Here is a 12,733-nt window from a genome sequence, read left to right as displayed (position 1 = left end):
TCGCAAAGCTTTTTATATTCCTCATATTCGGTGCGGTGGGTAGTCCGAAGATGGTGAAACAGGTGTCGTCGAGCTACTTTTGACTGTAACCGATTTTCGGCAGTTTGCAGATTGGCGTCTTTTGACTAGCATCTGACCTTTCAAAACCAAACCGCCTCATGCTATTGATGATGACCCACGTCTAGCAATTAAATCTAGTGTGGGTTGTTGGTGTTTGATGATCTCCTCTCGCCGTTTCTTCGCTCATTTTATACTTCTGTCATACACTCCGCAATCTAATGTGCAACATCACGATCTGAATGCACATGTGCAGTAGTATACCTAGAACTTTATTAGGTACACCTGTACACCTACTTATTCATTTGATTATCTAATCAGCCAATCATGTGGCAGCAATGCACTGCATAAAATCATGCAAATATGGGTCAGGAGCTTCAGTTAATGATCACATCAACCATCACAATAGGGAAAATTGGTGGCATGATTGTTGGTGCCAGACAGGCTGGTTTGACTGGTATAACTGCTGATCTCCTTGGATTTTCATGCACAACAGACACTATAGTTTACTCAGAATGGTGCCAAAAACAAAAAACATACAGTCAGTGGCAGTTCTGTGGACAGAAACACATTGTTGATGAAAAAGGTCAACGGAGAATGGCCAGACAGGTTTGAGCTGACAGAAAGGCTACAGTAACTCAGATAACCACTCTGTACATTTGTAGTGTGCAGAATAGCATCTAAGAATGCAAACACATCGAACCTTGAGGCGAATGGACTACGACAGCAGAAGACCATATTGGGAACTATTTTTAGGACCATACTGTTCCTATTAAAGTTCTAGGTGAGTGTATTCTACTTTGCTACAGCATGCAGTGAATTTGCGGACACTTAATACAGCTTTTTATTGGTTTTTGAAAATGAGTGACACTCGATAATTTTGCATATCATTAAAACAACAATTGCAATATATATCGCACACCCCTACCGGGGGGGCCCATTTTTATGATTTTGCCTAGGGCCCCACAAACCCACGGGCCAGCCCTGATTATAAGATTCACATTTCTGCCTTTAAACCCATCAAAAATTAGTTCCATTGACTTCCATTGTAAGTGCTTTACTGTAACCTCGATTTTAGTTTTTAAAGAAAAGGAGTGACGAGTCTAAATAATTTTATTGTTGTAATCATCATAAAGCCACAAATGCTGTCGATTTAACTTAAATTGCTTTGAACCTGAAATATTCTTTCAATAGATTCCTTCAAAAGTCAACAATCATACTGTAGTGCATTCAAGATACTTGAAACCAATTGCTTTGAAAAGAATTTGGAAAGTGTAACAAATCTCTTCTCTTGTTTTTCTGGCTTGTAGGCTTGCAAAGGAGGGTTTTGTCGTCTACTAAATTGGTCAATTGCAAGATATTTGTCAAAGACGTAAGGTTTTTGAAGAGATTTGTGAACATGGTGAGAGTGTAACACCATCTTTCATAGTTCCCCTCTCCCTTCCTGGAAATGTGGCTGCACTTCACTTTTCAGAGTTTGATCACAAAATGGCTGTTGACGCTTCCCTTCCCTGGGATTCAGAGGAATTTGAATGATTACTTTATTCATTGAGGTGACCTGAATGACATCCCCTCTGCTTTTTGCTCACAGTAACCTCACATCCCATGGGTCCCCTGGAACGAAACCAAGTTTAGCAGAAAGCTCACATGTAGATAGCGGGACAAGCTGTGTGATTAATGCTTTAGCTCTTTTGCTAGCATTGCAGCCTGTACGCTAACAAACACACTTAAGACTGTTTCAAACTTTTCTTGCTATGTAAGTAGTAAGTCGCTTGTAATGGTGAGGGTAGCTAAGATAGTATCTAATGTAGAAACTATTAAGGATCTCCCTGTGTCCTAAGGTCTATTCCATTTATTTTGGGGATGAAGCAACGGCATTTCCACACTTTTCATACTTTTATTCAGTCTTATTACAAAGATGCTTCTCATTCAGTGTTGTTTAGACATTCAGGATGTTTAGACATTTTCAGGGAAACAAACTACTCACCTTTTGGCTGAAGTCACCTTTTATAGAGCTAATTTCTTTGGCAATTTCTTTTACATTATAGTTATAAAAATCGCCTAAAATGGGTACTTTAAGCTTAAACTAGGGATGCACCAATATGAAAAATTTTGTCCGATTTGAACAAAAAACTATAGGCAAATACCGATATTTTGCCATATGAACATTTTTGGCCAAGACCGATATTTTGCCATCTAACATTTTTTGACCGATACTGATTTGACCAAAAATCTATAGGCCGAGACCGATATTTTGCCATATGAACAATTTTGGCCAATACCGATTTGAACATGATACTCACCTATTTGAACTATAGGCTGATTCCTATTATCTTATTTGTCATCAGATTTTACTATGGAATTATGCTTTAAAATGTAGAAAGAGGTACAAAAGCTTTTTCAATGTTCTAACAAAAAAAAATTCCATTGAAAATGGATTGGATCAGTTGAACACAGGACAGGCCAAACATTTTATGAGAGCCACAATGAAAAAAAGATATAAAAAAAATAACTAATTATGATAACATGATGATTGACATGAATACAATATTATTTTGTTCTTCTAAAAAAAAAAATGGCACTTCTGTTTTTGCAGTTTAACCCCTGCCGACGGGCGCGAGAATAATAATAAATATGAACAACTACAGTCTTAACCAACTCAAAATGGGTATAATTTGAAAGCTCAGAAGCTCTACTTTACAATGCATGCAGACATTATGACCAAAAATGAACAAGTGCTTTGAAATTTGCAGACAAATCAATTTTGATAATTTATAAAAAAATATAAATTTGCTTGTAAATTCAGGACACATAAACGCAACATAAAATATCATGTATCTAATAGGTAATCAGATGCATAGATCATTAGATAATCCACATGAAGCACAATGTTACATATGGCCACCAGGAGATGGCACCAAATACACGACACAATGCAGACACATTGAGTCAAAAAGCACTAATTCTGTGAAATCTCGTTACTAAAATTATGTCTGGATGCTATGCATACCTTTAGTTCTTTTTGCATGTGTAAGTAGTTTTTATGAACAATTATTATGTTTTTTGGGGGGGTTTGGAGAGGCTTTTAGACACTTGGAGACGTTTTTGGACGCTATGATAAATAATTTTTGTAATGCTATAACTTTTTGTTGCTTTGTTGTATCAACACTAAATATTTCTCAGATACAGTTAACATGATTGCGAACAAAACAAAATGTGATTTTCGGAGCCACTTTATTTACACCCAGAGATATATAAAGTCAAATAAGAAAAATAAGAAAAAAATTAAAGATTTTGGCTCAGTTGTTTGTGTGATTTTTCAGCAGTTTCTTAGGCTGAAAGTCTCAGAATGTATCATAATTTATATCATTAAAAAATGTGAAATGTTTTCTGTACAATTATACTTGACTTTCCTTGTTTTTGTTTTGTCAAGTTTTGAGACTTAAATTTTTGGCATACCATTGAAATAGGAAATCTTTAAAAACACCTTCAGAGCTTAAAGGGTTAATACAATAAAACAGTACAACAGAAATAGAATATTACACATTTATATCATGCATAAGATGACCAATTTCATGGAAATGTTAGCCACATCACAGAAACAATAACCCCCCTTTTAAATTCTGTATTATAGTGGTATAATAGATAATGCCGTTCAGACAGCTAGAGGGCGCCACTTGCTCGCACAGTGCTGACTGAAGCGCTGAATGAAGATTATATTTTAAAACACAACCTTTTGAGGTTTCGTAATCACCGCCATATTTTTCAAGCTTAGTTCAATCAATCATGCAGCATTAATGGATTTCACACTATTGTCTTCTACAAATTGTGGCTTTTATTATTTCTGGATCGTGCATTTGGTGTTTTCACAATGTGTGTTTCTAGATAATTATAAATAAACCATTGTTTTTCATATCGCCGTTTTCATGCTTATTACTGATATAGTTGTAATTTGGTAGATAATTGTCAGATAAATATCGGCAACCGATACATCGGTGCACCCCTATTTTAAACACTTAAAAAAGCGTTAAATACAACAAACAAATCAACATCTGCTATGACTTTCTCACCTTTTACTCAGAAAGTTAGACAAAAATGCTTGGGATGAGACGTCATGGTCAAAGACGAATTCTATTGCATGCTCTCAAGACAGTAGCTGTAATAATCACAGCTAGTATAACTAGTATAAAAGTCCCATTGATAACCAACCACTGCAGAGTGTGGAAATGCCGGCTTTATGAACTTCAGTTGTGTCTCCGTGTTCAGAATCCAATGCATAGTGATTAAACTCTCCACTGCTCACATTCTTTTGCCAACTCATGTGAATTTGGACCAAATGAGATTACAATGTTTAGATTATCTTCAGCGACATCATTTATCTCTGTTACTGTCTGCAAATAGTCTAACTAAAAATGCAGACATTCATATTCCAAGTCATCCAATTTTAGCCACTAATTCTCCTTGTATACCTTTTGTCAAGGGTACGTCAGTGCAGGTGTCAGTATTTTGGCACATGAGTTGGCAATGTTATGCTCTCTCACACTTCTTGGCTGAACTATGTCTACCTAATGTCATAGTGCAGTTTGTTCCTAGATTTCTCTGTAGAGCACTTTTTAAAGATGCTGCACTGGAGACTGCAGTTCTTCACAAATGCTGGGCTGGGCATGATTTAGCTGTTGAGCGACTGAATCTGATCCGAGCTGGACCCCTTTGCATGTTTAACCAACAAACCTCTAGTGCTGCATGACAAAAAGCATGATATTGGGTTCTAATCTGCATCTTTTCTTAAACTTAGGTTAATTAAAGCTTAAAACTGTTATTCTAAATTAATCGTTTAGAGTGTTGTTGTTGTTTTTTTGGCTTTGAGGTGTTAGTAGAGTAGTGCTAAACGATCAAAGTCCTTGAGAATGGCTCATTTTATTCCATAATGTTACGAAAATCAACAAGATCAAAATGTAAAGTGGGACTAAGAGGTGCAATTGGATGGTGAATACTAAAGTTGTCTCTATCCACCTTTTTCCTGAATGCAAAAGTTGTTTTCTATGATTTATAACGGACGCCTGTTTTTGTTCTCTAGTGTTTTCACTTGCATCGGCGTACGTTCTTAGTAGGTCTGTGCGATATATTGAATATTCACTACTTAATCGTGAGGTTTTTGCTGACAATATAAAAATAAGCAATAAATGTTGCAATTATTTTAATGTGCTTTTTATTTCGCCATTAAGTTTCATAATGACTGCGTCAGTAGACTTATTTCATGATTGCACAATTCATCAAAATAACATCAAAATGGCAATATGTGTGCTTCACAATAATCGGGTGATGTGCTGGGCTGTTTTAAGTGCTTTTAGAGTAGTTCACATGCATTGTGAAAAAGATAGTATGTACAAGTACGCAATTCCAAACATTAGTAACCACTACAAGTTATTATTTACATGTATGCATTTGGCAGATGCTTTTATCCAAAGCAACTTACAGTGCACTTATTACAGGGAAAATCCCCCCGGAGCAACCTGGAGTTAAGTGTCTTACTCAAGGACACGATGGTGGTGGCTGTGGGGCTTGAACCAGCAACCTTCTGATTACCAGTTATGTGCTTTAGCCCACTACGCACCACCACCACCACTCCAAGTTATTATAAATCTAGAAAGGCAGCACAGTATAACAGAAAAAGAGGAGATTACAAAGTAAGTGTCAAAATAAAAGATGTTAGAAGAAGAGTGTCAAAATAAAAGCCCCATAAATGTAAATAGGACAAAAATAATCCTCAATGATAATTCAGTGATATATATTATAAAAATACACTCGACTGGGTCCCACAGTAACAATTTAGTATTTTACAATATTCAACAAACAAAATGTCATGTTTTTAATTCGATATTTATTCAATGGGCCACATTCGTGAATCACGAGCAGAACCGTTTTTTGTGTTAATTGTTCGTAAAGACTTTCTGACGTAAATTCTCGGATTATGTTTTTGTATGCTCAAAACGTTAGTTGGTACAAACAATATTTTACAACTGCTCCCGACCACATATAAATTGTGTGTAAGACATCTGAATGTTTTGTGCTCTTTTAGACAAACTGGCGTTAAATTAAATAATGAATAAAATTACTAATAATTAAATTAGGGAAATTAACCTTATTAACATAAATTAGAAAATCGTTTTAAACCATATACTTAATTTAAAGAGTTTATTTAGTGCTTGTACTTATGTCTCCAATGTAGTTTATTCCTAACTTTGCTTTATAAATTAATATCATTTTTTCCAGCAGAATTGTTTGGCATGAGGCAAAAAGTTTATGGAAAGACGCAGTTTATGTTTGATTTTCTCTAAAATGATTAATGCCCTCTAAAATGACTAGTTGGACAGTTTCATCATTTGATTTGAACTCTATAATTTAGGTTTCACTTATGTTCAATAGGCATCGATCAATATATCGTGTTCAGTTGATAACGTGTGGTCAATGCTAATTTTGTTAAAGCTATCAATAAAATGTTGCGTACTCAGTACAACAGGAAAATAGAAAAAGCACTGAACGGTCGTAGCTTAAAGCGTTTCAGTCAAAGACTTTCTTCAGGTGTTCTATCAATTACTTTCAAGATTCTTCCAGTTGCAAGAGAAGTACATCACTGTTACAGTCTTGATTTACTCGACTGAACCAGAGAAGGTTAATGGTGGTGGACATCCTCCTGTTGGCATGAAAGGAACATTTGTACACTAAAGCTTCATGCCCAACCATTTGTATTGACCTCTTGGACTGTTTAATTCACAAAAGAACCTCTTATGACAGCAAAAACATGTAGAACGAACATGCGAGTGTTTGCTAAATCAATATTTAACGATGTGAATGCTTGTTTTCTTTGGATTAACATGCACTGATAATCTCTCGCAATAAGACCAGGAATGAGTATCAATAAAGTAAACAGGGTCAAGTTTGATTTCATGTTGACTTTTAGAGTTCAACGACAAATGCAGTATCTCAATAAGTGGGAATAGCACACCAACTGAGTTTAATACCACCTCTGTATGGTAAACATTAAAATGTGAGCAAGAAAAGCTCAATTTGAAATTGTTAAGGCCGTTGATCAGTATGTTCGGTGCTGTCTCTTTAAATCAAATAAGATTTATGCCCATCGTATGCTTTTAAGAAATATCCTCACGGTATGTTATTGAGGACTAATGCGGTGTCAGTACTTTTTCATTTATGTGTTTTCTAGACTTTTCCTCCACTGGTTGTGGCTATTGTCTTTACACGGGTATCTGGATCAAAAAGTATGTGGGTCAAGAATGTGCCTGGTACACGTTTGTGTCTGCAAACACCAGAGGCACTTTCTGTATCTCAAATAACGCTGATGTAAATTAGAATCAGAATGAGGTAGATTTAAATGTCAGCATTTTGCCTCATGAATATTTATGTATTCATAGAAATATTTAAATAAATACCTGCCATTTGTACTCAATTTAAGGGCATTCCAAAGCTAACTGCCATCTTTGGAATGTCAGAGTTTGTTGACGTTTGACTGGCCGCTGCATGTAGAAGCCAGCTCAACTGACCAATAGCACGCCGGTAAGACACCAGTAACGGTGCATGAGAGATAAATAGCTAATTTAACAAGGATTTTGGTGGCTTTTGCAGATAAATGGCTCGTTTAAGCTGGGAGCTGCCAGAGTGCTCTCCGGGTTTCAGTGCCTAGCACCAGCTCTGCAGGACAACGCCAACATGAACGGCACTGCGGAGCAGCAGGACATTCTGCCCCCAAACTGCATGGTCAAAGAGAGATGGAAAGTGGTGGGTATTACATACAAATTCATACTAATGCTCATACTAACGCTCCAAACACAAGGTGACTATGACAGTCCCAAGGCAAATTGAGTGGTCAACATGAAATTTTGGCCAGTTTCATTAATTAAAAGACTACATGTAATATTTGTGCTTTTGAAAAAAAGCCTTAATCACACCACAGGACCATTGTAATGAGCTAGTGCAGGCTAAAATGGTGAAAAACTTCACCAAATAATGAAAATTCTGTCATAATGTACTCACCCTCATGTCATTCCAATCCTGTATGACTTTCTATATTAGGCATAACACAAAAGGAGAATATTTAATAAACATCCTGTATGTCTTTTCAATACAATGGCACTTGAAAATGTGATATCATAAAAATAGCGGTTCATGCATCATATTTCAAGTCTTCTGAAGGTGTACGGTAGGTTTTGGTGAGAAACGACCTGAAAGTGAAAATCTTGATGTTCATTGCGTGTTCACATGAGTTGTGTTGTTTTGTTTAGCTCTAAAAGCCACTAAAAGGTTTGTTAGATCTTCTTGTATATGGCTGACCAGATATCATGTGTTCGAGTTCTTCTAATATTTAAAGAAGAGTAATCAAATCCAAGTGCTCGTCGGGAATAGAGTTTAGATATTCAGAGGTGATATTCTTCTCAACACAGTTGTACAGAGTGGTTATCTGAGTTACTGTAGACTTTGTCTGGCCATTCTCTGTTCAAGAAGGTGTTTCCGTCCAGAGAACTGTTGCTCGCTGGATGTTTTTGGTTTTTGGCACCATTTTAGTATATACTAGAGACTGTTGTGTGTGAAAATCCCAGAAAGACTCAAACCAGCCCGTCTGGCACATAGACTGTAAAAAAAGATGGACGACGCCCCTTAGCTCTTTATATAGCCCTTAGCTTGAATATTTCACGTGAGAGCGGGATCACTCACGCTACTCAATCATAACAAGGAGCTTGTTATTAAAACAGGTGGGACATCTGAGGTCGCACGACGATAATCACTCATAATACAAGCAATCTGTTTTACCACCTCAAAATCATAGACTGTAAAAAAAGATGGACGACGCCCCTTCGCTCTTTTCCATTGGTGAGAACTGAAGCCGCCAGTGTCCCGATATGGCGCTGACATCTTGGGACTTGAGTCTGCGCAGTTGCAATTTCGGGACCAGACCTGCGCAGCAGTGAGCAGGAAGTAAAGCCGCGAAATCAAGGCCCCGCCCTCACTCTCGCTGAATCAATCGCAAGCACACGCCCCTGCACTTTTGACTTTTGACTTATGACGGTGTGAAATAATGAATTATAGAAATGTAGATATTAAATTTAAAGCTCCAATCTCCTCAGTCCTCCGAAGATCCCGAAAAAAAGTCAGTTGGTGCTTCAGTGAAGTTGGTACTTCGCTCAGAGAACCTGTCAATCACAGCTGTCAATCATGATGTCACAGCAGCGTTTTTATAGCATCAAATAACTAAAAACAAACTTATTTTGAAAACAAACACTTGAAATGACATCAACGTGATAGAAACGACAGTAAATGACAGAAACTATCTTTGGAAAAAAGATATGTGAAGTGTAATTTAATTGTTTAGTTGGTCTCACGTCCCGCTGAATAACATGGGGAGGCGGGTTTATGACCTATACTAGGACCAGTCACCAGGGGGCGATCGAGACGTTTTGGCTTCACTTTTTAGGGCTTGTGCGGCACACTTGGTCTGGCACCAACGATTATCTAATCAGTCAATCACGTGACAGCAGTGCAGTGCATAAAATCATGCAGATATGGGTCAGGAGCTTCAGTTAATGTTCACATCAACCATCAGAATGGGGAAAAAATGTGATCTCATTGATTTGAACCGTGGCATGATTGTTGGTGCCAGACAGGTTCTGGACAAAGTCTACAGTAACTCAGATAACCACTCTGTACAATTGTGCTGAGAAGAATATCAGCTCAGTGTCATTCTGAGATGCGGGTTGGCGCTGTTTTAGCGGCACGAGGGGGACCTACACAATATTAGGCAGGTGGTTTTAATATTGAGGCTGATCGGTGTAAATACATCTGACTACATATAATTACAAATATGCACAATCCTTCAATCCCTCCTCTGAACATTTGTTGATCAAATTAAATAAAAACATTTCACTAATCATGCTCTAAAAGGTTCAAAGAGGAAACGAAGACAAGCCGTTCCACTCAGGTAATTTTCTTTAATGCAACATGCTGTATACAGGTATCTTTACTTAAAATGTCAGAATAAAAAGTTCATGGTGAGTGCTTGCATACTATTGGAAGAAGTCTTGAGTCCTTCAGAAACGTTCGTTTTGAAGTTATGGTCTTATGGAACTGGCGGACATGGTTGTGTTCTGTTGAGTCCTTCCGGAAATGTTATTTTCCGATTATGATATGTGGAATTGGTTGGTGTGGTTATGGTCCATGGATGTCCAGCAGGTGCCAGCAATGCACATGTCAGATGTCCATCAGCATCCTCTGGAACACCTACAATGACACATAAGAGAAGAGGGAAACATATCTTGCCAACTATTAACTACTATCCCTCAAAACTGTCCCTAATTTTGGCAGGGCACTAAAGTGTTTAACAGTGTTGGTATGTTTGACTCTTCATACTCAGATGACAAGCTAGAGCCTAAAAACTGTAGTCCCGCCATATCTGGACCCTGAAAAACGCTACTGCCATCTATCCCTCGTATCCACTCATCTGTTTCCTGAACCTTAACTGCTGCATCGGTTACCAAAAGAACCTGAGGTGAACCTTTCCATTTGGTTTCTAATGTTTTTTGAAGCAGCACATACTGACCGGGCACCAGGGCCGGCGCTACCTATAGGCGAACTAGGCAGTTGCCTAGGGCCTCGGCCTTGGAGGCGGGGCCTCCAAAACATACACATGCTTATCCACCAATCAAGAGCAGCAAAATACTATGCTGTTTGTCCATTGGATATAACAATTGTCATTCACCTGTAGTTAAACCAATTAATATCACCGTTTACATGCGAGTCACTCCCAACCTCTGAATTTATGAATGAAGAGATTGTAGATGAATAAAATCCAACTTTTCTGCAAATTTATCTGATGGCGCCGAAACGAACTCATCCTTCAGGGGCTGCTAAGCGTAAGGCTAAGCAGGCAGGCAAAGAAAGTGCAGCTCGTGATTCAGGTATCATCTATTTTTGAGTGATTGTAATGTATTGTAAAAAATAAACTGATTCTAACGATCAGCGTCGTTTTGAGATAGATCATTTGACGGTTATTTCCAGTTCAAAAGAGCGCGAGCGCCGTTGATGGACTGAATTCACTTCTGACACTTTGAATCCGAGCGTGTAGCTACAATCGATTTCCAGCCCTAGTCAGGAGCTGATTTGCAAAATACTACAGAAAAAGTAAAGTTTGTCAGTCAAAGAGCAAACGCACTATACTAAAGCATTGTTTATTATGTTTTAAAACAGTCTGTATATCTTCTAAAACGCAGATGTTTAGCCTACATTAACTGCTCTAGTCTATCATAATAGACTATAGACCATAATAGACTTCATTTTGTTCGTTTTCCAATCATAAATACTGTTGTAATATTTATTGAAAATAAGTATGCAATCTTAAGCATATGAATAAGCACACAATTACAGTTGACGAAATTAACTTGTCTTTTCACTTCCACTAGCAGCTGATTTGTATGGAATGATATTCCGGACATTATTCAAAAGGAATTGCAAATTGTATTTGCAATTGCGTTTTCAATTTGTGGATGCATAAAATGTGACATAATCCAAACGCAATTGCAAATCGCGCATTACGGTTTGCATTTTCGTTTAAGCGAACGCACAGTGACTGCCAGATTTCAAATGGAAAAGCAAAGTCCGTTTGCAACTGTGTTTCCCATATCTTACGAGTTTTGGCCCTGTCATATTTAAATAGCAATTTCAATTACCACGTCTGCTTTTTCACTTTCTCAGTGTCGCGTATGTAGCCAGCCAAAACTCAAATGGAATACTAATTCCCTTAGTATTTCCATTTCCGATGCCTTACACGGAAACCTGTCTATCAGGGTCAAGGGTGGGATTATGCTATGGGGCGTGTTTGTCTTGGGAAGTGACATCACTCACAGTCTTATCAGGATCAATAATTAGCACTGCACTTTATTCATCTATAATCTCACACTGGACTGTCAACATATTCTCCTCAATATACTACTTCATAGATATATATATATATATATTTCATATACTCCTACTTATTGTATTGTATATTGTGTGTATTGTTTTCTGTACATTGTGTATAATTATTGTGTTGTGTAAGTATGTTGTTTACTGTAATTGGTATATGTCTCGTCACTGTCATGACTGCTATGTTGCTCGGAACTGCACACAAGAATTTCACCTACTGTTGCACTTGTGTACATGGTAGTCTGACAATAAAGTGATTTGATTTGATTTGATTTGATAAACCAGCGTCTGTTCAGGGCATCACCTCTTGACCGTCGACTGTGAGTGATGTCACTTCCCAAGAAAAACACGCCCCATAGCATAATCCCACCCTTGACCCTGATTGACAGGTTTCTGTGTAAGGCATCGGAAATGGAAATACTAAGGGAATTAGTATTCCATTTGTGTATTAGAAAATCAGTTATTTTGAATTCTTATAATAAAGGTGGCTTAAATTTAATTGATTTTGATTCTCTTAACAATACCTTAAAAATTAATTGGCTTAAACGTTTCCTTCACAATCAATCTTCTATTTGGAGTATAATCCCAAGATATATTTTTTTCTCAATTAGGAGGTATACATTTTCTTTTAATGTGCAATTATTCAATTAGTAAACTTCCTGTCAAACTTTCCAATTATCATCAGCAGATGCTTATGGCTTGGAAACTT

The 12,733-nt window shown here is 37.3% G+C and overlaps 1 protein-coding gene across 1 annotated transcript in view; it reads left to right on the top strand.

The window, feature by feature from the left end:
• ttbk1a (tau tubulin kinase 1a) overlaps nt 1-12,733 on the top strand; it is a 59,742-nt gene that overhangs the window by 5,950 nt on the left and 41,059 nt on the right. The window contains exon 2 of the mRNA XM_052101860.1: nt 7,699-7,851. Coding sequence (XP_051957820.1) covers nt 7,783-7,851 — 69 coding nt within the window. The 5' untranslated portion in view covers nt 7,699-7,782. The remainder of the gene's footprint in view (nt 1-7,698; nt 7,852-12,733) is intronic.

This window comes from Xyrauchen texanus, chromosome 32, assembly GCF_025860055.1.
Source record: "Xyrauchen texanus isolate HMW12.3.18 chromosome 32, RBS_HiC_50CHRs, whole genome shotgun sequence".
Taxonomy (NCBI): Eukaryota; Metazoa; Chordata; class Actinopteri; order Cypriniformes; family Catostomidae; genus Xyrauchen; species Xyrauchen texanus.
Note: the sequence above shows the minus strand (reverse complement) of the source record. Positions and strands in the feature narration are given on the sequence as shown.